Genomic DNA, 27,996 nt, shown 5'->3' on the forward strand with positions numbered 1-27,996 from the left:
AAGTTTTGGAGCAAAATACTTCTCATTGATTCTCTTGTGCTGTGCATCAAGACTAATATAGGGCTTTGTCTAAATGCCAGCATCTAGCTGTAAAGAAATGCATTTAATAAGATGAGCTTCCATACCTTGATAGCAGCAATCATGTAGGAAATTATAGGGGGAAGGATTTATGACCTAAGTGGAGATGGAAATTTAATAAGAGGCTTTCATCACGGCCACGGAAAAGTCATGGAGTTCTTTTAAGTGCAGTTCACATTATGCATAAAATGCACTTATTTTCCTAACATTTCTGTAAATATCTCATAGGTAGCGTGATTACATACTCATATGGAAGCATAAGAACATGAAAAGCAGAAAGGTTTCGTGACATCAATTTCCTTTTTCTGCCTATCCATTCCTAACAGTTGCATGGCAGCTATTCCCTGTAGAATATAGCAACATGGAACTCTTAAAATGCCACTTTAAATTAAAGTCAAGATGTTTGAAATGGCTAACTTATTTATGCTCTTGATGCAAATTTCAGCAATGGGCTGAGGCTTACTTTGTGCATTGCTTTCTCTGTCAAGAAGGCAGCTGGTGGAACTTTAGCAGCAAGCAGAGAGAAGTTAGAGCTATAGCATATAAAAGCAAAAGGAAATATGCACCCCTATTCGCCTTAAAGAAGGCATTTTATAAGATTTTGACACGCAATGCTACACTGGCTGGATGCAGAGGAGTGGCAGGAGGTACCAGCTAGGGAACCCTCAAGCGAACCTCTTGGAAAGAAGGCTCAGAGCTTTGGTGGTGGGACAATAATGAGTGGTTAGAGGGAGACTGGGAGAAGGAGGTGTTGGAAGCTGAAGAGGGAACAGGGTTAGGTGAGCAGGAAGAGGCCGTGGCAGAGAGCAGGCCAGAATCAGAGGCAGAGGCTGGTGAGGAGAGGGGCCAAAAGGCAGAGGGGAGGAGGGCTGCCGAAGAATCCAGGGAGTCTCCCCCTCCTGCTGCAACCAGCTCCTCTTCTCCTTGGTCTCCCAGAACATGAAGAGGAATAAAGAGGGCAGAGCAAAGAGAGACAAGACAAAGGAGCTTCAGGTTACTGGGGAAGCACCTGGGAGGAGAGGAGCCTTAGAAAGTGATGGAAGGATCTGTGTGATATATAGTAGAACACACAAACTATATTTGGCATTTCATACATTTGACACAATAAAAACCTGATCATATATTTACTCAGACCACTTGACTTCAGTCTAATGTCGAAGTAAGTAGGATTGCACTGTTAGATTAAGTCTAAATATTTCATGGTCTCTGTGCAGTCCCACAGAGTAACAATGGAAACTTAACAGGATAAAAGACTTCTGGTGAAAGCACACCTTCAGCCTTTAGTATACATGCACAAAGCGGGGGCTTTGTGGAGCATTGCGTACTTTGACCTCAGCATCCCCTGCCAAAACGGACCTTGGATCCACTAAACTTGCAGCTTAGGCAAGCAGTCTCAGCATGCCTGCCTTGTGAAATGTCTGCAATGAAGGCACATTCATCTACTTGCACGTCCTTCAACAAAGCAGGGGAGGCAGCGGTTGTGCCCATTGCAGGTTTGCTACTAAAAGTGGAACAGCTGCATCAAACTGCCTTTTGCAGCATAGACAAAGATGTCTGCTTGGCACCAAAAAAACCCCAAACTGAATGCAGATGTACAAATAACAACACTGTAGAGAGAAAAGAGAAAAGAAAGTAAAAATGGAAAGGCCTAACTTACATTCTTGGGGGGAAGCGGAAGTTTTCTGCTGGGATAGCTCAGTCGGTAGAGCATGGGACCCTTAACCTCAGGTCATGGGTGCAAGCCCCACATTGCGCAAAATATTCCTGCATTGTGGGGGGTTGGACTAGATGACCCTCGCAGTCCGTTCCAACTACAGTTTTATGATTCTATGATTCTTCTTGATCATTGCCATATCCTTTTGGTCATGCATACTAATGGCTGAGACTGAGATTCCTGCCAAAACTCTTTCACCTTTCATTACAAAGTTAGGTGAACCCAGGGCTCGCTCTTGTGACAGTACTCGTCAGTACAGGGTATCAGCACATGCTGCCCATGGCAACCATTTTGTGCTAGCACCCATGATACTTTTATTAATACAGTGGTACCTCATTTCCCAAATACCTCCATTGTCCACCTTTGGTGGACGTGCCCAAGGATTAAGACTTTCTGGGAGATGATCTATAATGAAATGAAAAAGGTATTTAAATACACCTTTCTGAAGAAACCAGAGGCCTTTCTTCTGGGCATGGTCGGCCAATCGGTGCCAAAGAAAGACAGAACTTTCTTTATGTATGCTACAACAGCAGCAAGAATACTTATTGCAAAGTATTGGAAGACACAAGATCTACCCACCCGGGAAGAATGGCAGATGAAGGTGATGGACTACATGGAACTGGCGGAAATGACTGGCAGAAACCGAGACCAGGGAGAAGAGTCGGTGGAAGAAGATTGGAAGAATTTTAAAGTTTATTTACAGAAACATTGTAAAATTAAGGAATGTTAGAAGGATGTTGGAATGAAGTTACGTGGTTTTAGCAGAAATGTTATAAAAGATTAAGTAAAAATAGATTGTTAATTGGTAAGAATGTAAAGCTACATTATATTAAGATAAATTATTAGGATAAAAACAAAGATGGAAAGGATTTGCTGAAATAGCTAATTGAACTAGAATACAAAAAAGGGAGGTGTGAGGAGGTCAAGGAAAGAAGCAAATGAAAGATAAGTTATGGAAGGATTGATTTGTGTGTGTTTTTCTTAATTGTTTTTTATTTCTCTGTATTTTTGTTTTTTCCCTTTTCTTTTTCTTTAATTTTGTAACCTTTCAAAACCTTAATAAATATTACTTTAAAAAAAATAAAATACCTCCATGGTCGTACATTTCGGTTCTCGAATGCTGAAAACCTGGAAGTAAATGCTCCATTTTCGAACGTTTTTCGGAACCCGAATGTGTGACGCGGCTTCCACTGAGTGCAAGAAGCTCTTGCAACCAGTGGGAAGCCGCGCCTCGGTTTTTGGACATTTCAGAAGCCGAACGGGCTTCCGGAATGGATTACATTCAAGAACTGAGGTACCACTTTATATGAGTGCTGGCATGAAGTGGGGAAGCCCATATGTGTGACTACACAGATGACCACTCAAAGAAAGGCTAGCTAACTATTTTCCTTACCTACTAAGCCTGAGCTTAGAGCTGGTTTACCTAAAAGTTATTTATAGGGAAGAAAGTGAGACTACAGAAGTCTATAAAAGAGAAGTATGTGTCTGAATGTCCTGAAAACTGTAAGACGCATTTCTTTATAAGCAGTAGCCAAGAACTGGATTCTGCCATCTTTACATACTTGCACACAGCTCTCATCTGTGTTTAGTTCCATTGACGTCAATGATATCTACTCACTAAACACTCCATTCAGATCAGGAATGTGAACATTTTGAATAGCTGTATTTTAAATTACAATCAGACTTGTAATTAAGGACAGTCTGGATTTCTCCCTAGATCAGCAATTAACTTTAAAAAACGTTCTTTCACTTAAAGTGACACATAGTTGTCATTGTGTAGAAACATATTTCAATATATTACAATGAGCTACTGAGGATAGCATAAAAACAAACATAATCTGTTAATGAATCATTAGGCAATAAGCCCCTTTGTGAAGATAAGATTTAGTACAAAGATTGACACTCTGGGCTTTTGCATTTTGCAAAAAAAAAAAAAATGAACTATTCTGTTCTCAAAATAATCAGACACTAGTAATATGTCTCTTACTTGCTAACTATAAAATTGTAATGTGTGCATTAACTAAAATATCAGTCATATGCTTTGCTGATCCATTTTCAAAAATGTGCTGACTAGCAGCTGTAGATGAAGATGACGTTAAATAAAGAATTATAATGAATCTGCAGCAAGAAACTTTAAGCTTTTTCCTCTACTCATTATAAAATGTATTAAAGTAACCTGCAGACAGGGCATATATTTTCAAGTCCCTCCAAAGTATTCTAATCACTCACTAATAGTTCATATCCATTTTGACCCATTTTTCCTGACAGTCCTAAAAATAAAATAAAAAACCAACGAAAGCTAGTATTGTCGAGTTGGGACTAAAGTAAACATGACTGTCCTTTTGCTCCTCTGTGACTCCCAGTTGTCTACAGAGTTGCCTTTTCTGCCACAAATGGAAGAAAATAATTAATGCTTCTCACGATGAATGGCATTCTCTCTGCAAGAAGGATCATTTGATATTCTAGATGGATAGACATGGAAGCACAAAGTGGGCAGTCACTGTCCTGCACTGCACTTTCATCCATCATAAAGGAAGTCCTGGAACTAACTTATTGGGGCTTGTTTTGGTCAGCTCAGTATATGTTGAACGTGTTATAAGGCTGGGGTAGCTCAGTGGGAAAAGCATGAGGTTGTTCATCCCAGGCTTGTGGGTTTGAGCCCCATGTTGGGCACAAGATCCCTGCATTGAAGGGGGTTGGACTCGATGACCCTCATGGTCCCTTCCCACTCCGCAACTCTAAGATTCTATGGATGATTTAAATATTCCATGAATTGTTTTTATAGTGAAACAAACTATTTCCCCACCACTTCTACTAAAAGGTATTCTCGGCAATTGCAAGTAACTGGGTAGCAATCCATCTGCCCTGTGATCATGTGTGGTATAAGGTTTTGTTTGTTTTTTTTAAAAAATGTATATACAGTGGTACCTCGGGTTACATACACTTCAGGTTACATACACTTCAGGTTACAGACTCCGCTAACCCAGAAATAGTACCTCAGGTTAAGAACTTTGCTTCAGGATGAGAACAGAAATCATGCTCCAGCGGCACCGGGAGGCCCCATTAGCTAAAGTAGTACCTCAGATTAAGAACAGTTTCAGGTTAAGTACGGACCTCCGAAACAAATTAAGTACTTAACCCGAGGTACCACTGTAAACATCTGAGATCCTGGTCAGCTGTTGAGTCTGGCCATATGGAGAGGACAGTAGTACCATACTCATACTTCTCCATAGTTATTGTTGTTAGCAGGGAAACGAGAATACACACACACACACACTACAAAATCTAGGCTCCCACATAGATTTAGGAGTGCATCAGTGTTGACAAACCCTGGAATAAATTCTGAACTAGATTAGAAAACATTTTGTTATCCCTAACATCTTGACCCAGGTGAAGGTGTGCCTGTTCTCTGGTTCTAGAGAGACTTACAGGTATGATCTTGTTATTTGGTTAATGTGACTGTCAAATAGGTTTTTTAAAAATAACAATAATCCTATATTTCCTTGACACTACAAGGTGTCTACTAAATTCAAATTCCATAGAAGTAAAACAATCGCAAGAACTTAAAAGCCCAAGGAATACTGACCTTGTAAACCCCTAAGATATCTTGCCTCTCCTTCAAATGTCAGTTCCACTTAAGTGGGAAAAAGGAGTTGTGGATCAGCGAGCACATTAGAAGTTCTAGCACTGCATAGCATTCTATAGAGGTTCTTTAAGGATTTGAAAGGTCAAGTAGATAAAAAAAACCCCTGCAACCAACCAACCAACCAACCAACCCGACAACTGAGCAATGTCCTTTCTTGATGGTTTTGTCTGGCAGCCCCAGTACTCACCTTGCTTTGAGCATCTTGTGGCTTTATTTCCTGTATACATCTGTAAAGTGAAAGAACTGTTAATATCCATCAGACGTTTTGTCAAGGCTTTTTATTTCACTATGCTTTTAATGTTTAATTTTTAGTCTTCTAATTGCTGGTCTTTGCTTTTTAATCTGACTGCTGGTTTTAAGCTCTCTTTTTATTATGCAAAAGCCGAAGTATGGTAACAGCTTTATTAGAGAACCGACCAAGGTGTCACAATGCCATGAGCGTTCTCCAACATTTTGCAGATATGAAACCTGGTGGTTACTTGCTTCTGTTTACTGTTCTAATTGGAATACTCCAGAGTAACTGTGAACTTTTATTTCCAGAAATAAAAATGGATGAATGTCCATTGTTGCTTTGTCCCAGTGGTCCTTGGTGCAATATAAAATCTGTTAACGCATCTTTCATAGTGTAATCTAATTAAGTTTGCATAATGCCTTCTGCACTCCATCTTAAGAGGGTTTGTTGCAAGCTGCAGACTTTGGGAGTTTCCCGTCATGTGTGGTTTTCCTTTCTCATTCTCCCCCCCCCCCCCGGATGTTTTGTTTAGCATCCAGCAGCGCTTGGAGGATCTCAAAAGCTTATTATTTGGTGACATTTCAGATGATGGTAATGAAAGTTTTACCCTACAGTGATTTTCTCATTTATTTTAATAACTTAGCATTCTTTTGTGGCAGTGGGTCTGAAATACATGCAGGTTGCGGGGTAGGGTGGGGTGGAGGGAGAGACGCTCCGTATCTACAATAGGATATCTGTACACACATGCATAAGAGGGACGCGGGTGGTGCTGTGGTCTAAACCACAGAGCCTAGGGCTTGCCGATCGGAAGGTCGGCGGTTCGAATCCCTGCGACGGGGTGAGCTCCTGTTGCTCGGTCCCTGCTCCTGCCAATCTAGCAGTTCGAAAGCATGTCAAAGTGCAAGTAGATAAATAGGTACCACTGCAGCAGGAAGGTAAACGGCATTTGCCACATGACTGTACGCCAGCTCCCTCGGCCAATAAAGCAAGATGAGCGCCACAACCCCAGAGTCGTCCGCGACTGAACCTAATGGTCAGGGGTCTCTTTACCTTTACCTTTAACCAAGAGGAAAAGGGGCAAGGCAACAGGAGGGTTGGTCTGGTATAGCCAACACAGCAAAGACAATCGGCCACTTTGTGCTTCCTTCCTGCCCATCTTACTCTCCTTGGTTACTAACAGTGATCCCCCACATTGGGAAGCCAGGCAAACAATACTGCTGTATGGCTGCTACTTTTAGAGACCCTAGTTAGTCTCCCTCCCCCCTTCAGTGGCAAAGGTTGCCACAAAATCCTCTCTCCCCCCCCCATTCTTTTCCCTCTCCTTTTTGTAACTGTGGCTGTGTTGTGGTGCTTGTGTACACATGACTCCCAGAGGCACGACACTCTGGGGAAGTGAACATCGCAGCCACAACAGTTTGGAACTTTTTCTGCAGCATACACTATAAAACACTCTATTAAAAAATAAAATAAAAATCTGTGGAGGGAAAAGACATTGCAGCAACTGCAACTGATAGCCATTGTCATTTGGAGGCCTGTATACACTATGGATGCCTTTATCTGCACTCCATAATTGTGTCCTAGCAACACCCCCAAACTGTCAAAGCAGTGAACCTGTCACACTTATCAGGCATCATCAGCAAGTTATAAGTATCAAACACTTAATAAAAGCTTAAAAAACCCCTTTTAAGAGTAGTTTATAAATTCACCTGTGAGCTTCACTTGTTGGCAGTGGAAATAAACATTGGCTGATTTACCTGAAGCCCACGCAGCCAGCATATCTCTTGTGTATTTTCTGTTCCTTCAATGTTCCTGGATGTTTTTCATCTGTAAGTGTGGACTGTGATGGTTTCTTTGGTTGCTGCTCAACACTCACTCGACCTTGGATGTTTTTATCACCAACCTCTCTAATCATTTTCATTGAAAACCGTCATTGATTTTACCTGCCAAGCTTTCCCCCTTGTCAAACATCTGAAGAGTTCTGAGAAGTCTGTCCTTTAAGTATTATTTCCAGGTTATTTCCAGATTGTTCTGTTTGAAATTTAAAATTAAAACAATAGAGTTTTATCACCCCAATTCACTTCATAGCATTGATCATACTCAGAAAGTGATCCTTATAAAACAGCCCGAGGAAGGAACGGCGTTCATTTTTTCCATGTTACAAGTACAGCCAAGGGGAAATAATAAGGTAATCTCGGAGGAAAAATACGTTATATCTGTGTAGAGCGAGAAATTAAATTAGTAAATCAATCATAAACCTGAGAAGGAGGCTTACTATTAGTGTTCTGTGGGGAAATAAAAACTTTGTTGGTAGAATCGTTATCGTAAGCTGCCCAGGGAACTTCATTATTGGGTGACATATAAATACCATTAATAAATAAATGCTGCTAAGCCAGGTAACAAAATGCTTCACATGGTCAGACACCCCTTCTGAACACAACACTACAGTGCAACTTGAAACTCGATCTTCAGTTGGCTGCAGCTTTATTCAGTCCCCTAATGGGATTAGAAATCCCCTGCCCTGTTTGGGCATTCAGTTTCCATGTGTGATTGGAATGGCGTGAGGACAAACTGGCCGACTGGCCGACTGCCCTCTGCACCACCTCTCCATGCCTATGGCCACTAACCTCCATGCAACGGAGGGTGAATTTCTGCAGCAGGGAGCTCCTGATGTAGCTGTCAGGAGCTCACCCTACACTCAAGTAATAATAATAATGATGATGATAATAATAATAATAATAATAATAATAATAATAATAATAATAATAATTTATTTGTACCCCGCCCATCTGGCTGGGTTTCCCCAGCCACTCTTGGCGGCTTCCACAGAGACCAAAATACAATAAATGTCACACATTAAAAGCTTCCCTAAACAGGGCTGCCTTAAGATGTCTTCTGAATATCAGGTAGTTGTTTATTTCCTTGACATCTTATGGGAGGGCGTTCCACAGGGCGGGCGCCACTACCGAGAAGGCCCTCTGCCTGGTTCCCTGTAGCTTTGCTTCTCGCAATGAGGGAACCGCCAGAAGTCCCTTGGTGCTGGACCTCAGCGTCCGGGCAGAACGATGGGGGTGGAGACGCTCCTTCAGGTATACTGGGCGGAGGCCGTTTAGGGCTTTAAAGGTCAGCACCAACACTTTGAATTGTGCTCAGAAAGGTACTGGGAGCCAATGTAGGTCTTTCAAGACCGGTGTTATGTGGTCTCGGCGGCGGCCCCCAGTCACCAGTCTAGCTGCCGCATTCTAGATTAGTTGTAGTTTCCGGGTCACCTTCAAAGGTAGTCCCACGTAGGACCCTAGCAGAGACACATGCCCAACTGGCATGTTCTCTCCCTCTTGTTCGATCGTTCAGGAGCTTCAGAACCTTTCTTCAGCCCGAACATCACAGTGACCAATGCCAACAGACATCGGCACACTTAGGGATCCGCAGAGATTGCGCAGCTTGTGTAACAGACCTCAGCAACTCAGCATTTTGGCTAATCTACTTTATTTACATATAAACACACGGAGCACTGCAACATGGCTCCCTCTCTCTCTAGCATCAGACAGCAAAGAGAAAAAGAACAAAGGACAATAGTCCCACTTCATGGAACACAGTAACACAAACATTCTGTCTCCGTCACTTCCCACTTTGTGGAGTCAAAACATACATGTGAAAGACAGCAATCCCATGACTGCAACCATGGAGCAGAAATTCTAACATCAGCCACCCTGCATGGTTGAGAACCCTGATCATGCATGAAATACTGCAATAATGGAGGACAGTGGTGCCGAGCATATCCACACTCTCATGTGTGGGGGAGCTGAATGCCTGAATAGGGCTTACCTTGATTATGATTCTGCAGCCTTCTTATGTGTTGTACCTTAGATCTGCTATCAGTTACTGCTTTGGGGCAGGAAGTGAATATAGCAGGTGCAGAATTGCAGTGTCCATTGCCTAAATGCTCAAGAGATCTCCCCCACCTTCGATACCCTTATGAAACAGACTCGGATATCAAAAAGGAATCCATCGCGATTTAATAGGTACAATCTGATCCGCACCACATATTTAAAACAGATCCAGTGCACATTTAAACCATGTGACTTCTCCCAAAGAATCTTGAGAACTGTAGTTTCAGGGTGCTGGGAATTTTATCTCTGTGGTGAGGAAACGGCACTTTTCTGTAATCTCAGGATTTTTGGGGAAGTCATGTGCTTTTAAATCACCACCTTTCTTCTCCATATCTGGTACAGTGGAACCTCAGTTTTGGGGCATCTCAGAAGTCAAACGTTTCGGCTTTCGAATGCCGAAAACCTGGAAGTAACTGCTTTGGTTTTCAAACGCTTTTTGGAATCCGAAAGTGCCACACGGCTTCCCTATTGAGTTTTCCGGACGTAAATGATTCTGGAAATGCAGGCTTTGGTTTCCAAACGTTTCAGAAGTCAAATGGTCTTCTGGAACGGATTACGTTCAAAAACCGAGGTTCCACTGTATTGGGAATGCGTGTTGGAGGTGGGTGCTGTACTAAGGAAGTATTCGTGAAAAAAGGAGTCTCTCCAGGATGAAGTGTTAAGAAAAAATTCAAAGGCATTGGATTTTGCATGTGTCTTGACTCTTCAGACTCACTCTGTATCAACTCTTTTATCATCATTGATATGAATATTAAGAGGATGTGCTACTTTGGCTTTCCATCCAAAGCCATTCCATGCTATTATGTCTGAATCTGAAGGATCATAATGAATAATGTCTGAATACTATCACAAAGGCTACTGTGTCATTTTTCAGAGGCTGTTTATAAATCCAGTGAAAGCCTTTGCAGCTGATAAAACACACAGCCTAATGGGAGATTGACATTTTTCTTTCCTGAAAAATGTTTAAACATATGTGATAGTGTGAAGTGCTTATCACTTAAGGCAGAACTAATTAATCAACTTAAAGTATTTTTAAAGTCTGCAGATATATATTAAAACTCTCCAATAAATCACATGAATTCGTTTTTTTATTGTACCTTTTTATAACAGTGTACTAATTTTCATTTATAAAATATTTTGCAAGTACATTTTAAAAAATTAACCCTATACAGTATTTTAAAATAGTTTAGGTTTTTTAAAAAGTTTTTACTGTGAAATACAACACATGAACAAATACAATGGCAGGATTTAAATCAATATAGTAAATGATAGCAGATTCAAACCAGAGTTTCAGAATCACATTTTTCAAAAACAATATTATGCTGACTTTTTTTATTTATATAAAGTATTTTTAGACTGCTGTTCAGCAAAGCTTCATAAACAGCTGTGCTAAGTGTAAAGACCAAATTTATTCTAAATTCTGTTTGCATTACTATTGAATATATAACAATTTTTAAAGATTATTAGTGAATTATAACCAAAAAATGTTGCACTATAGCAGGCATAGGCAAACCCGGCCCTCCAGATGTTTTGGGACTACAGTTCCCATAATCCCTGACCACTGGACCTGTTAGCTAGGGATCATGGGAGTTGTAGGCCAAAAACATCTGGAGGGCTGAGTTTGCCTATGCCTGCACTATAGTGTATACCTATGATAATTCTCAACTACTACAAAGTATAATGGTGCATATTTTAAGGACTGCTTTTCAAAATAAAGAGCTCTTATAATAACTTGTTCCTTTAATCTACAATTGTTGTTGTTTTCAGGTGCAGCTGAGAACTAGCCTTTCAAGTCAGTATGTAATTCGTACCCAGCCTACAAATGCATGCCTGTCAACACTTGAATGTGCAGCTATTTCCCTGGCCATCATGGAGAAGAATGATGGTATTAAAGAAGTAGGTAATTTTACTCTGCTAATGGAATAATAGGGTGGGAACAAGGCTATTTCACAAGGCTGTTTCACAAACAGGGCTGTATTTATTGGCCAAGGACCATATACCATGCATATTTATAGTTGCAAGTTGTTAACTTCAGAGATTTAATAGAGGGAAGAAGCAAAGTTCTCCTAAGCATTTTGCACTTTCTTGCATGCCATACATCAACATCTGTCAAAAGCAGCTACATAAGTACTGCTTTTGGGATACTTCATTCCATACATTTAACTATGTTCTAAGTAAAGTTGCAACCCTAATCCCATTTACTTGGGAGTAAGGCCAGTTGAATTCAGTAGAACTTACTCTGAAGTAGACATAGTTAGGATTATGGTGCAAATCACATCTTTTTTAAACAATGTTTTTAAAAGTCAGCAAAAATATTTATAGGTTCTAACGTGAATCACAGACATATGTATAGCACCAAATTTAGACCCTTGGTTCTTTGTTCTTCTGACATTGGCTATTTACAAAAACAGAATAAAGGTATTAGTGTTGTTAGACTGAAAAGTGTGCCACTCCTCTTTCCCCTCTGAGGTTACATAACTCCTTTTCTTATATTTCATAACATTTCATATCGAAACAAAGGTTGTTGAAGTCAGGCTAAGCAATTATCTTCTTTCATGGTAATGAAATACATAAATGTTTATAAATAGGTTAAACAGCTACTCTGTGGTCCAAAGGCATCTGTGGTGAACCCCGAAGAATAATAAGTCACTGCCAATCCAATTTCAACCAAGCAATTAATAACAATCATTCCTGCATGAGATACTCTGCAAAGATGACCTAAACAACCCTTGAAGTGAGCTTGAAGATTAAAATATATTTGTAAACTCATCCCAATGACTCGAAGCATTCTTCTAGCCTCAGCGTATGACCCACTGGGTTATTTCAATGTACTAATCAGCTTAAAACTGTCAGATGTCATTATAAGAATTGGGAACATGACAGCTCTGGAGTTTAAGTTTATTCTACTGGGTCAAAGAACCAACAATAAGACATTAGCCTTTGCTGTGCAAGTGGATCTCATGGGTCTGTGATGGAAGACTCTGTCAAGATTCTAAAACGTCTCCAATACACTTTGGTAACTACTACTGGAAACGCTACATGATTGTTAGCACTCCAAATGAGAATCCTAAGAAACAGTACCATAATGACTGTTTCTCATTGTGGGTTTTCAGAATAAATAGGCTTTGGGACAGGGCTCGGGAACCTTGGCCCTCCATCTCCCATCAGCATCCATCACCATGGCCGGGGATAGGGAGAGCTGTCATCCAGCATTATTTTGGCAGCCACCACGCCTACCTGCCCTACACCTGACAGGTAAAGGTGTGACTCAGTTGAAAGTGGGGTTTACAGGCTTTATCAATCACCTGATTGTCAGGCGTGGGGCAGCTTGGCTGGGACCGGAGTTTATGATGCATGCAAAGCCCTGTACTTTTGCCAGTACAAAGCGTTGTTCCTTGGCCTGCACAGCTTGATTTCAAACCATGTTGTCAAGGGGAAATGGGTCACCTGGTGATAATTGTGATGTCACGTGACTATAAACGTGACCCGTAGCTGATAAGGGAGATAAGGATCTGTGCCCCCCCTCCAGATCCAGTTCCTCACTCCTGGTCTTTAAATGAGTTTATGGCCATCACAGCGATGGATACCCAATCTTAGGTACCGTAACTTGCCAGGTTTCTGTTTCAAGCTACAGTGGAACCTTGTGTTACGCACCGCCCTCCTTACGAACGCTTCGGATTATGAGTTCTGCTAACCTGGAAGTGGGTTAAACCACAGAGCCTAGGACTTGCCGATCCGAAGGTTGGCAGTTCTAATCCCTGTGATGGGGTGAGCTCCCATTGCTCGGTCCCATCTCCTGCCAACCTAGCAGTTCAAAAGCATGTCAAAGTGCAAGTAGATAAATGGGTACCGCTCTGGCGGGAAGGTAAACAGCATTTCCATGCGCTGCTCTGGTTCACCCAAAGTGGCTTAGTCATGCTGGCCACATGACCCGGAAGCTGTCTGCGGACAAACGCCGGCTCCCTCGACCAGTAAAGTGAGATGAGCGCCGTAACCCCAGAGTTGGCCACGACTGGACCTAATGGTCAGGGGTCCCTTTACCTTTACCTTTAACCCGGAAGTAGATGCTCCCGGTTGCGAACTTTGCCCCAGGATGCAAGCGGAAGTCATGTGCCGGCGGTGCAGCAGCAGCAGGAGGCACCATTAGCGAAAGCGCACCTCATGTTAAGAATGGTTTCAGGTTGCAAATGGACCTCCGGAACAAATTAAGTTCGTAACTGGAGGTATCACTGTACTAAGATTTGTAGCCAACATTTGCTGAATTGTTAATGGGTACTGGCTTTTCAAACCTACCTGAATTGCGTTTAGCAATGGAAAACATATTGTTAGTGAACCTCCCTGTATTTTGGTGTTTCTTTCCTCCCAGTTTTATGGAATCAAATATATCCCGTGTGTATTTGGAATATGAAGGTGTACTAAATACTAGCACACTGTTTAACAGCCCTTTGCACATTCAGAGTAAGGGAGTGGGTGGCGCCATGATCTAAACCACTGAGTCTCTTGGGCTTGCTGATCGGAAGGTCGATGGTTTGAATCCCCGTGACAGGGTGAGCTCCTGTTGCTCTGTCCCAGCTTCTGCCAACCTAGCAGTTCAAAAGCACACCAGTGCAAGTAGATAAATAGGTACTGCTGTAGCAGAAAGGTAAATGGCATTTCCATGCGCCCTGGCACTTGTCACGGTGTCCTGTTGCACCAGAAGCGGTTTAGTCATGCTGGCCACATGACCCAGAAAGCTGTCTGTGAATTAATGCCCACTCTCTCACCCTGAAAGAGAGATTAGCTGCACTCCATAGTTGCCTTTGATTGGACTTAACCGTCCAGGGGTCCTTTACCTTTACCTTTACATTCAGGGTTGATAAAAGTTGCATGCAGTTCAGAACTCTTCCTACCCTTCTTGTATTTTAGCCTTTGCAAGAAAAAATGTAGTTTTCTGTTGTGTTCCCCCTGCCTCCACCTTCCCACTTTTACCTAGCACCAACACAATAGAGCCAAAATTAGCAACACAAAGAAATATGTCCAGGAAGCTTAGAGCACGACAACAACAAAAAGCATTGTATTAAGATCTGCAACTACTTTAAACAATGTGCTTGCAATTCTTCTGATCATTTTTATATCAAGCACACATTTCAGTATATTAAATATTTCATCTCAACATGTGATAAAATCCAGCCTGCAAGCTTGAGCATATTTCAGTGGAAGCTCCCTTTGAAATCAGTGTGAGTTCCAGTGTGCTCAGGAGTGGGATATCAGTCATTTACTTGGTGCAATGACAAGCCTGTGTTAACTCAAGATGAAATAATATCTGAAACCTATGTATAAAAGCTTTTTTTCTCTCTCTGTCTCCATCTGTCTCCTTTTTTCCAGACTGTCCTCCGTCCTCTTCAAGCCCTCTGCTCTTTCCAGCTTCAACACGGCGCCCAAGTTCATCACAGCAAGGAGCACCTTCTTAAGAATGGTTTATACGACAAGCCCATGCCAAAAAACAAACGCAAGCTCAGAAGAATGGAGCTCTTAGTGAATAATGTTAAAATTTAGCAATGTCATGTAGAATTAGGTGTTTTTTTTTTAAAGAAAGAATCCTTTAAAATGATGAAGTGGAGTTTGATATGGATTTAATCCAGGCAATCATCTCTTTTGATAATGGACAAAGTTCAGGTGGCAACTTGCCAAGGAGTTCAAACATTATAATAATAATGAAAAGCAGAATGCCTGGACCATCAGGGAATAAACAAGAGATATCCGTCCCCCATACTCTCACCCCTGTTTATCAGTCTGTGATCTTTAGTATGGCTTCTTTAATTTTTTTTTATGGGAGGCTTTTGGCATTACTGCACAAGGCACATAATTTTTTACAAGGCAGCGGTTAGAAGAGAAAATTCCAGTATGGGGATTTTGATTTGCAACAACAGTGGGAATGAAATAATAATTTTAATATTTTTTCCCGTTTAATTTCTTGTTCTGATTAAACAATATATCATATAAACCTTTATGTCCAGTTCACATTGCGAGATGTCGGTAAGAACAGACTAGTAAATGTGAACATTGGAGAACAAGGTATTTTGTCCTGTCACTCAGGAGAGCAATTACACAGTGCAATACACTTGTATGTGATTAGCATGTACATTATCAAGGGAGAAGGCATCTCCAAAACATGCAATGGATGTGAGCTAGAAAGCTGCAGTCAACCATATTTCATGATTAGGAGCTTAACCATGATCAGGCAACACACTAAGCCAAATCTTGGTTTAGCTGCTGCACGGAGCTAGAAGGCAACAGAGAGCAGCAAAGTGGGTGCAAATATCACTCCAGGAGCCTGCATGCTTCTGCAGTCCTGATCAGCCATAGTTTGGCTTCCTGTGAGTTGCAACCTGTGTTTCCTACAGCCTGGCCACAATAATCCATGCTTGAAGAACCTCACAATGGGATTGCTACAATGCACTTTACATGAACTACCATGAAGACAATCTGATAGCCTCACCTCATGCAAAATACAGCTAATGCAAAACAGCCTACCTGTTGAGCAAGTCAGCTAGATGGGACCAGGAGGCACTGATCCTTAAAGCTCTTCACTGCCCACCTTTGACCTACCAGGACAAATTTAGGACATAGGTTCTGATGCATAAAATAGCATCTCCCCAATATCTGCTAGCCTGTGTTCTTAGCTTGGCAGATAAGGCCCTCTTCATGATCCTACTGGTTGATATGGCCTGTGGGGTCGTTGTCTGAGACAGGGACTTCACAGTGGTGGCTCCCTGACTGTGGAATTCCTCCCCAGAGAAGTGCAGTTGCGCTTCACAATGTTAATATTCAGATGTCAATTAAAAACCAATTCATCTGTGCATTTGGGCAACAAACTCTCTGGGATTCATCAGTTTTGTTATTAATACCGATTTTTAATATCGTTTTTAAGGATTTTAATTTTTAGTTAATTATTAATTATTGACTGTGCTTTTTACGTTGTGCACTGCCCCAAGCTCCTTTAGAAAGAAAGGTGGTGTATAAGTGTAAATAAATAATAATAATTGGTGGTATCTGACAAAGTGGTTCCATTAATGCAAGGACTCTGGGCTTCACGAAGGAACTGTGCCTCACGTCTTTCTTGCACCCCACATGCGCCACCTAGATGCATTCTGGGGGCTCCCTCAACCCTCCAGAGCACATTTGGGGAGGGTATGCAGAGAGAGAAAGAGGAAGTTCAGTTGCACAAACGTAAATCCTTGCGCTGACGGACAGGGCTGTCTTACTCATAGGCACTAGGGGTGCAGGGCACCCAGGTGCCAGGCTCTCAGGGGCACCAGGCTGAGAGTCCAGGGCCCAAGAGTCTGGGGAAGAGCCCATCCATCAGTCAGAGCACCACAGCAGGCTGTTCTGCGCTGTGAGTTTGGGGGAGACCAAGCCACCGAGAAGCTGAGGTGGCCGGCCAGTTCTGTCCTCCTGCACGCCTGGGACTGGGCAACCGGGGGGGGGGGTGCCAGGCGGATCTTTGCACCCCTGCGCCGCGTATGCTTAAGACAGCCCTGCTGACGGAACTGCTTGGTTGGAAACCACCCAGTACTTTTTAGTCATGTGTCAGGGATTGGCATTTTATAGCAATGTTACTATTGTAACACAAAATGAATATGTGGTAGAAGCTGAAGAAGAATGTCCTGAATCAATAATGTATGGTTAACTGTATTTTGTCTAGATGAAAGAAATTAAATCAATACTACTGAAAATATGGGTTGCAAGGAAACAATGTTAATGCTGACATAGAACATTCTTAACTGTAGATGTATCCTGGCTGCAGCAGTTGTTCCTGTGAAAGCAGCAGCAATTAAGCTTTGTAGCCAACATATTCCTCTTAATGGAGGATGTACTCGCTTCCTTTGATTAATTTTTACTTGCTTCAGACTCATTAACGTAGTAGTATTTTCTTCTGTACCAAAAATATTTTTTCCCCTTCAAGTTTTTAAGAAGAGAGGAAAATCTAATACCCTAGATTCACAGTTTAAAATGTCTTGGTACTATTAGTCAAATAACCCCTTCATTTATAATGCCACAGTGTGAATTTTTATTAAATGCCGATTAATGTTTCATGTATATGAAAGAGGTCTGTTTTGGCACCCTTTGCAAGTCTTTTTAATACTTTAGTATGTTTTTACTCCTTTGGAACTACTCAAAAGAATGCTCTGTATAATGAGATCTTTTGGAATCTCAACCTTTTAATTTTTTTGAGGTTTTTGTACATTTAGAAGTGGTGCTGTTCCTGTTTGCCACATAGAATATAGCTGGATCAGCTTTCTTCATTGGTTCTCCTCTAACAATTAGTTCTATTAACTCGGTCTTATATCCATGTTTATTACAAGTATAGCTCACTGGTTGCTACTGTTTTCAGGAAATGTTGAACTGCTTTTCAGTTATAAGTTACTAGCAGCCTTATACACAGCATTGTTGGAAAATTCTAAGAAACAAAAAATAAAAAAGAGTGCAGTTGTGAAATAAGTGGTCAAAATCGGTGCAGTTTTGAAAGGTTCCATCCGCCATCTTGATTCAAAATGGCATCCAGTTGTAGCCAAATATAGACAGAGTTACTGCTCAGTGCACAAAAGGTTCCTAGGAATCCTGTTTTTATTATCTATGTTCAATATATGACTGTAAAATTTTGATCTGAAAAACCAAATAAATTTAAATAAAATAAAATTATTGAACACACATAACACCCAGCTTAAACACATATAGGTCTATCAAGATTAGTGACACAGTGTGTTTTGTGGTTGATTGCATTGTCTTCATTACTTACAGAAGAGCTTGTGTTCCTTGAGGAGTCAGGCTAAATGGACATCTGGCCGAGCTCCATAAGCCTTCCACTTCCTGTAACTGCCTTCCTGGGCATAAACGGGAAGGGAGAAGAAGGGCATAAATGGGAAGGGATCCTGTCCATTGACTGTGCAAATGTATTAGGCAATTTATTTGTCATACAATTTGGTCTTCAGTTTTGCGGTATCTTCTTTTAGTATTTCGGTTTATTTCTATTCAATCGGTTGATTACTCTTCCCCATTTGTTAAGAGAAAAACACTTCAGTCTGGCACTTGTCTTATTTTAGTTTATCTCTTTAGTATTTTTTATTCAGAAATTGTATTGAAAGAAAGCATTCCGAAAGTCTGGACTTTTTACGGATGGAACAGTTTTAGGGTTTGTGGTATAAGTTTTCTCAGCAAGGATTGAGCTCTAACTTCACTTTTCCCTCTATTCCTCATTACTGTTAATTATCCAAATGAGAGAACTTACAATGAATTAATGAAGCATTTGAATACTTGAGTAATTTCCTCATGTTTCTTTTCTGTATTACATAGATGAGTTTTGTTATTGTGAGTACAAATTACATGAACCTTTTGTCAAATGTGAAGGCTCAGTGTGTTTCTTTAAAATGCTCAGAAGTTGCAATCAGAGAACTGACTACTTGCAAGTTATTTTAAGGAGACAAACTTTTTTTTTAAAAAAAATGCATTGATAGAAAACAAAGTAAAATTGACCTTGAAGCAAGTCTCTGTTGTGTATTGAGTCAAAGGATTTTATATCTGTATTATTATTGTCTGTATTGCATTAGGGTAAAGTAACTGCCTTTTGGTTCCAGAGGGTACAGCTACTATTGGTTCATTTAAGCTGCTGTATTTGGATCCTCTGTCTTATTGGTTTCCTCCAAAAGGCAGGACTGTGATTGCCTGATATTGTTCCCTCCAAAATGTATCCTTTCTAGCTTGTTCCCTGTCCCTATAAATGTAGCTCTCCCCTCCTCAAGTCTCAGTCTTGTTTGCTTTAATAAAGAAGTGTTACTAGAGAACTGTCTCCAGCATATTATGTCAAGAGAGCTGAAATCACAAACCCCACGTTACAACAACTGGCGACGAAGGTGGGATCCGGAATGCTGAGGAGCGGTTAACACAGCCCTGCCTCAGAGTCCGGATTGTAGCTAAAACAAGACTCACTGGCCAGCTGAGAAGACGACCCTGCCCACAGGACAATGGAGAGTCCAAGGGTATTGGAGCCCTTCCAGCCATCAGAGCCCCACATGTGGGAAGACTACGTCGAACGCTTTGAGTTCTTCGCGGAGGCTCAAGGGATCACTGATGCCAGCAAAAGAAGGGCCACATTCCTGAGCTACTGTGGGCCTGAGATCTTCACGCTGGCCAAGGCATTGCTTGCTCCAGTGAAGCTAAGTGAGACATCTCTCAAAGATATTCTTGCCTGCCTAACAAGCCATTTGGCGCCTACTGAGACCAAGATGGCCCGGCGGATGGAGTTTCATAAGAGGCAGCAGTGTGCTGGGGAGTCTGTATCTGCATTTCTAGCTGAACTGCGGAAGCTCGCTCAGCACTGCGACTTCCAAGATCTGGCAGAGACTCTCCTGGATCGTTTTATCGGTGGTCTGAGCAGCAAGAAAGCCAGAAGACGCATCGTGGCTAAAGAAGAGGTTACCCTTGCTTCAGCCTTGAAGGAGGCCACCGCCACGGAGAATTATGAAAGAGAGGAGCTTGATGCCAGTTGCAGGGCCCCTAAGCCACAGATAGAAATTGTGCATGCCATGGACAAGCTAGAGGCTACTTCGAGCCAGAGCCCAGTCCGTGGGGTTGAGTCAGTGCGTCAGGCCTGCACAGTGCACAAAGATCACCGAGGCAGGTGCCCTGGTTGTGGCGGAAACCATGAGCGGAAGAGTTGTCGTTTCCGGGATGCTATGTGCTGGACGTGCGGGAAGACAGGTCACATCGCCAGGGTCTGTAGATCGGCGGCGTTGGGAGCGACAGGAGCACCTAGACTGGAGCATCGCAGACCGCCCACAGCAACCCACGTTCTACAGGACTGCCACTACGTAACAGAGATCAACGGGAGGGTCGTGCAGTTTCCAGCGCAAGGCAAGGCACACGTCAAGGTGAAGATTGAGGGTCAGCTGTGCGACATGGAGGTGGACTCCGGATCTGGATTCACTATCATGTCGGACCAGACCGCGAGGACATTCTTCCCCGGGGTAAGTTGCCCCCTCTGCAGCCCTTCCCGGCAACTTTGCAGTCATACTCAGCGGGCCGCATCCATGTCATGGGAATGTGTGCCGTGAGAGTACAGTTCCGGGACAAACAGGCAGTACTCAAACTGGTGATTGCGAAGGGCAGTCGCCCCAGTCTCCTGGGCACTGACTGGTTCCCCGCCCTGGGACTGAGTATATCAGGGCTTAATTCAATCCAAACCTGCCCTGAGATGAGCGAGGCATTATGCAAAGAATTTGCTGGTCTCTTTAATGGAAAACTGGGTTGTTATAAAGGGCCCCCAGTTGACTTCGAATTGGACCCTGGGGTGGCCCCAATCCGACTCAAACCAAGGCGAGTGCCATTTGCACTGCAACCCAAGATTGAAGCAGAGCTGGATAAATTGGTCAAGCAGGGAGTTCTCTCACCCGTGGACTCCGCTAAGTGGGAGACTCCAATCGTCACGCCCCTTAAAGCAAATGGGGAAGTCAGGATCTGTGCTGATTACAAATGTACTATCAATAAGGCACTCAGGGGAAACTCATACCCCATTCCAGTCGTATCACATCTGTTGGCTAAACTGGCTGGGGGCAAGGTGTTCACAAAAATTGACCTGGCACAAGCTTACCAACAGCTGCCAGTAACCCCACAATCAGCGGAAGCACAGACTATTGTCACACATAAAGGGGCGTTCAGAGTTAACAGATTACAATTTGGAGTTTGTGTGGCCCCAGGGATTTTTCAAGGGCTCATGGAACGCCTGTTAAGAGGTCTGCCGGGGGTCTTGCCATTTTTTGATGACGTTTTGATTGCTGGAAAAGACCCACAGGAACTGGTTGCGCGTGTCCGTGCAGTGTTGATCAAGTTCAAGGAGGTGGGGTTGCAACTAAAAAAGGAAAAATGCAGTTTTGGGGTGCCAACTGTGGACTTCTTGGGGTTTAAAATTGATGCATCAGGCATCCACCCCACAGATGCTAAGGTTAAGGCCATCATCGAGGCACCACGACCACAGAACAAGACGGAGTTGCAGTCATTCCTGGGACTTATTAACTTTTATCATTCGTTCTTACCCCAGAAAGCTTCGGTAGCTGAACCATTACATAGACTGTTGCAGAAAAAAAATGTGTGGCGATGGGGGCAGGAGCAGCAGAAGGCTTTTGACTCCTTGCGAGGAATGCTGAGTAGCAGGAGCGTCCTTGCTCATTATGATGAGTCGAAGCCGCTGGTCCTGGCATGTGATGCCTCTCAATACGGTCTGGGGGCAGTGCTGAGTCATAGGGAACCGGATGGGTCGGAAAAGCCCATCTCTTTCTATTCCCGTACGTTGTCGGCCACGGAGCGCAAATATGCTCAAATTGACAAAGAGGCGCTTGCAATCGTGGCAGGAATCAAAAAGTTCCATGATTATGTGTACGGTCGCCATTTCTCCATTGAAACAGACCACAAACCACTGTTAGGGTTGTTCAACCCGAACAAACAAACGCCACAAATTCTCTCCCCCAGAATGTTGCGTTGGTCTATATTCCTGAACGGGTTCCAGTACACCTTGACCCAGGTGCCGGGGAAACGGTTGTGCCACGCTGATGTGCTGAGTCGATTGCCCCTTCCTGGCGGGAGCAATGAGGATCCTGCTCCAGCGGAGCACATAATGATGCTGGAAACACTTCCGGGGGCTCCTGTAACGGCTACTGATATAGCTGAGAAAACGAGGAAAGATGCTGTTCTCTCCCGTGTGCTCACTTGGGTGGGGAGGGGGTGGCCAGGTGGTCCGCATGAAGACAAATTCAGGCCTTATGCGACAAGGCAGCACGAGTTGTCCATGCATAAGGGTTGTCTCCTGTGGGGAGATAGGGTGATCATCCCAGCACCACTGAGAAACAGGGTTCTTGAGACGCTTCACATGGGACACCCGGGAATGGTCAGGATGAAGTCGCTAGCCCGATGTTATGTGTGGTGGCCTGGAATGGACCAGAACATAGAACAATGGGTACGAACATGCAAGGCATGCCAAGAGGTGCGGCCAGAAGTGGCCAGAGCACCAGTTCACTGGTGGGAGCAGTCCAGATCTCCCTGGAGCCGGCTGCACTTAGATTTTGCTGGGCCATTCCAGGGGAAGGTCTTTTTGGTTATCGTCGATGCATATTCCAAATGGTTAGAAGTGGCGATGGTCCCTAGCATGGCATCAGCTGCCGTAATCAAGGTGTTGAGGCAGCTGTTTGCAACCCACGGGTTACCTGAGACCATTGTATCAGATAATGGGGCAGCTTTTGTATCCCAAGAATTCAGGGCATTCTTGGCTGATAACTTCATAAGAGGGGTCACATCCACGCCCTTTCACCCATCCTCCAATGGGCAGGCGGAGCGCATGGTAAGAACAGCCAAAGAATCCATTGTGCGCTTAATGGAGGGTGACTGGTCAGCTGGCATCGCGCGAATGTTATTTTTGCAGCATGCGACGCCGTGTACTGCGACGGGCAAGTCGCCAGCTGAGCTGCTCTTGGGTAGAAGACTGGTAACGGTGCTGGATTATGTCCACCCGGATAAAATGCCAAACCGTAATTCAAGAGCAACCCCCCAAGCTGAGACTGACACAACAAGGTATCTCGCCCCTGAAGATCTGGGTGAGGAACTATTCACGAGGTTCGCGGTGGGTGGCTGGTGTGGTCACCCGGACTAGTGGACCTGTGTCCTATCATGTGACCTTGGAAAATGGGCAAGTTTGGAAGAGACATATAGATCAGCTGAGGCGCCGGGCGCTCAGCAGAGAGGAGTCTGATAATTCATCCCTGGCTAACGACGCAGAGCTGCAAGACCAGGGTGAAAATGGCCCAGAGGTGCAGTCACCAGGGGCCTCAGCAAATGAACCAGGGTCTGCTGGTCCTCAGGATGACGAGGTACAGGTAGGGGACCCTGAGATGTCTGGGACTCCATCTGTTCCTGACGAAACCCCTATAGCAGCCCCCCTACCACAGGTGACACCCAATCCAGAACCGGCAACACCTGTTGTCAGGAGATCAAGTAGAAGTTGTAGGACCCCACAGTACCTGAGAGATTACGTCTGCTGTGCTCACTAGGGGGGGAGGGGTGTTGTGTATTGAGTCAAAGGATTTTATATCTGTATTATGTCAAGAGAGCTGAAATCACAAACCCCACGTTACAACAGTCTCACTGAATTTTGCGGGATTGCTAAGTGGACATCCGTACAGCATGAATGTGATTTGTGATTATGCCTACTCAAGAACAGCAATGTGGTTTTGTCGTTCACCGCTCTGGGGAAGCTGTGTGGATTTGTTGCCTCTGTATTGGCAACAAGTGAACTCAGTTGTTCCTCTCTTTACCTCCTAGGCTAGTTTTGAGGATAGAACAGATTACAGTCATACATTGGAAGTCGAACCGAATCCATTCTGGAAGTCTGTTCGACTTCCAAAACATTTGGAAACCAAAGCGCAGCTTCTGATTGGAAGCCATGGAAGCCCCATTGAACGTTCAGCTTCCAAAAATAGTTCGCAGACCAGAACACTCACTTCTGGGTTTGCGGCGTTTGGGAGCCAAAATGTTCAAGTACTAAGCTGTTCGGAAACCAAGGTACAACTGTATTACCAGTTATACCACCTGGACATCCTTAGCAGAAAGACATGGTACTGGGGTCTGTGTGTTTGTTTGTTTGTTTGTGTGTGTGTGTGTGTGTGTGTTTTAAGCAACATAACAATTTGTTATTATTATTCATTTTATACCCTGTGGAATCCATTGGAGAATCTTTAGCAGCAGTTAACAAGAAGTGATTATCTGTCATTGATTAATCTGCACCTATCCTGTAACAAGTTACTCTTGGATACGAATGTTGTCTGATCAAAATCTCCATTTGCCCAAGTCCAAATCCTGCTATATGTACCTGTATAGTCATTGTCTTGCCATTTAAATCAGATGTGGTAAAACTTCACTGAACTACAACTCCCATCAGCCCTTGGAAGCATGAGAGTTATAGTTCAGCAAGTACTGGAAGGCCAAAGGCTCCCAGGCCTGATTTAAATATTCAACTCCGTATTTGCTTCAAAGCACATTCTGTTAAGGACGTCACTGAAATCAACGTGCCTTTTAGCAGAGCAATTGGGTCACCAGCGTTTTAGAAGAAAAAAATATTATTTTTTTCTTTCATTCAAACTGCTGCTTTGGATATGTGCAGGTATTAGACATGCATAAATACCTCATCCATGGTGTGTGTTGGTGGTGGTGGGGTTTAATTGGAAGAAAATAAATGTTCATTTCTTAACTCTGTGCTCAGTTCAGGAGACAAAAGAAAATATGTTGACAGAGTATAACGGCAGAGCGATTCCCGTTACGTTGGTGATTTCTACATGAAAATACCTAATACATAATTTAGAGAAGGCAGAAGCAAGTGCCTGGGTGGCCAATGACTCCAATGAGAAAATCATGTTGGAACCAAAACATGCTATGTAAAATGCATGATAAGACTTAGTGCTCAATTTTAAATTTTAATTGACTTTGGCCGCATGAGGCAGGCCGATGTACAGTTAAGGTGAATTCCCAAACAGCTTTTTGACATGCCAGCTATTAGAAGTGTTGTAAGTAGTTCGTGGTAATAAAGAAAAAAAGGGGTAGGTGGGGGAGAATCGAAGAAAGATGCATTAGTTAACCTGAAGTGATACCAAGTGGTCGCTTGACATGAATAACAAGCCTTCATTTATAACATTAAGGCTATAGTGTGCAAATTTGGAGTCAGTGCTATTGAAACAAGTTTTAAAAATCTCCTTTTCAAGTAGAGATATTAAGAATGTAATGCCGCATGCATTTTTCTGAAGACCTGGAATTGATGGCACTGCTGTCAGTATTGTGGGTAGAAGGCTGTGGCTTTCAAACTTTCTGCCTTCAAAGAACCCTTTCAACATCGGCCAAGGCACCCTTTTGCATCTGCCAACAAACTTTTGTATTGCAAAGAATTTTAAAGTATGTTCCAGTTCACAGAAGACAATGCCAAGTAACATCACCCTGCATAAATTGGAGCATAAGAAAATGGTAGAATGCTGAGGAAAAATAGAAAAATGTGTTAAGCTAGTCCAAAGTGGTGTGTCTCACAAATTGCCTGAATTTGGACAGTACTTACAACTCATCTCCAGCTCATACTACAGGTGTAAATTCAGCCTGAGTATACCCAGAAGCACACCCAACCCTGTGATTACATGTTACAGGGATAGATCCGTTGTTCAAAGAACTGTGTCTGCTGTTACTGATCTCACAGAAAAACCTCAAAGAAGTTTCTGAAGGACTCAAGAATTGTCTGCTACACTGCTTGCAAACAACAGGCATTTGAGATTGAACTGAAACATCAGACTGGCTTCATGGCTACAAGGAAATGTGCCAAAGAAACCTTAGCCCAGTTTTTAAAATTTACAGCAGAATCTTTGTGTCTTTGGCATAAAGAAGATGAATAATATAGTATGTACTGCTTGTCTTAAATGCTTGTGGTGCTTCCCATACCTTATCTCAAAAATCCTTAGAACAACTTGGCAACTACTTCAAGACTAAAACTTAAAGATAATGGTTTGTCTGATCCAGTGAGTTTATGATGGAGTTGAAATACGAAATGTGCTCGCTTCGTGCTCTTAAGCACGACATCAGACCAGCTATCAAACTGCTTAAAATATTGTTTCTACTTCCAAAGTTCAGAGGTGAACGTGGATATATACTGCATGCAAGGGGGAGGTATCAGCAGCCTGAGGGAAAGGGAAAAGAATGGAGTATTCTGGAAGAGGGGAAGTGACTGACTGGAACACTGAACAGGAACACTTCACACCACAACCTTCCATTGCAGGTCCTCCTTTTTCAAATACAAATGTATAGGTGTCAAGAGAATTCTCAGAATGAATATATTGGATGAACAAATAGATTGACCACTTGTAGTGTGTGCCCCTCCCCCCAAATTGTGGCATTAAGACATCTTTTACTCCTGATTCAGTGGTACCTCTGGTTATGAACTTAATTCGTTCCGGAGGTCCATTCTTAACCTGAAACTGTTCTTAACCTGAGGTACCACTTTAGCTAATGGGGCCTCCCGCTGCTGCCACACGATATCTGTTCTCAACCTGAAGCAAAGTTCTTAACCCGAGGTACTATTTCTGGGTTACCGGAGTCTGTAACCTGAAGCGTCTGTAACCCGAGGTACCACTGTAATTGTTTCGCCCACAGGTTATAGAAGCAAAATTAGTAGTTACCAGATTTCTTCAAGATGAGGGGGTTTCCTGCTTTTCCAGGCCTGTCTTGCCAGGATCCATGGTGTTGGTCAGTGAGCAATACTGAAAGCTGCCTCAAGCCAGGCTTTATCATAAACGTAAGGGAAGCTTGATAATGAGTCATAGAGTTGGAAGGGACCCTGAGGGTCATCTAGTCCAACCCCCTGCAATGCAGGAATCTTTTGTCTAGTGTGGGTTTCGAACCTATGGCCCTGAGATTAAGAGTCTCATACTCTACCAACCGAGCTAGGTCCTAGCTCTGAAAGTGTTCTGAAATTTTATTTTACTCACCAAAGCAAGTGTGATGGTTCCTAACTCAAGAAAGAAAATACATTAATGTATTTTCTTGCACCGCAATAACATCTAGCACGCTCTCACCACTGCCCTGCTGCAAATATTATGAAGGTTGCTGTGCTTAGCAACTCTGTAACTCGAGGATTTGGGCTTCTGATATCTGCTGCCTCTTTTTTCATTAGTTATTTTAGCCCCAGCTTACAGCTGTGGGTTAGGCCTGGGAGTATTTAAGCAGAAGCACTTTCCATGTAGCATTGACATGAAAGTGCTGCAATAGCAGGGCCTGTCAGAAACCGGCATTAAAGAAATATATGGGAGTCCAACTTGGAGAAACTTCTCTTCCTCTCTTTTTAAAAGTTCATTAAAGCATCTTAAGAAGTGTCAGCACAAAGCAGCAAGTTTAATGGGGCCATACAAAGCCCCTGCGATGCTCAACACAAGATTTAGAGGCAGCTCATCTCCCATTGTTCCTTACCTGCCAGTAAAATGTTTATAACTGTGCCAATTTATGAATGTATCAGCATCTTGCCAGAAACTAAATGTAAGGTGCTCAAGTCTCTCCAGCAACTGTTATTATACTCTAAGATAATTTTACACGATAATGATTCCACATGGCACATTTCAGTACAGATCGGCTGTCAAATATACAGTGGCACCTCGGGTTAAGAATTTAATTCATTCCAGAGGTCCATTCTTAACCTGAAAGTTAGTGTTCTTAAACTGAGGTACCACTTTAGCTAATGGGGCCTCCTGCTGCCGCCACACGATTTCTGTTCTCATCCTGAAGCAAAGTTCTTAATTGAGGTACTATTTCTGGGTTAGTGGAGTCTGTAACCTGAAGCGTCTGTAATCTGAAGCGTCTGTAACCCGAGGTACTCGGAAATGTCAAGTGATTTTGA

At 42.9% G+C, this 27,996-nt stretch overlaps 1 protein-coding gene across 1 annotated transcript in view; it reads left to right on the forward strand.

The window, feature by feature from the left end:
- Nucleotides 1–18,937, forward strand: part of DTWD2 (DTW domain containing 2) — a gene marked incomplete at its 5' end in the record, with an annotated part of 51,843 nt that extends 32,906 nt beyond the window's left edge. The window contains 2 exons of the mRNA XM_083703786.1: nucleotides 11,325–11,453; nucleotides 14,922–18,937. Of these exons, the coding sequence (XP_083559912.1) occupies nucleotides 11,325–11,453; nucleotides 14,922–15,092 (300 nt within the window). The 3' untranslated portion in view covers nucleotides 15,093–18,937. The remainder of the gene's footprint in view (nucleotides 1–11,324; nucleotides 11,454–14,921) is intronic.
- Nucleotides 18,938–27,996: the final 9,059 nt, after the last annotated feature.

The sequence above is a fragment of the Podarcis gaigeae genome, assembly GCF_964106915.1.
Source record: "Podarcis gaigeae genome assembly, chromosome: 11".
Lineage (NCBI taxonomy): Eukaryota > Metazoa > Chordata > Lepidosauria > Squamata > Lacertidae > Podarcis > Podarcis gaigeae.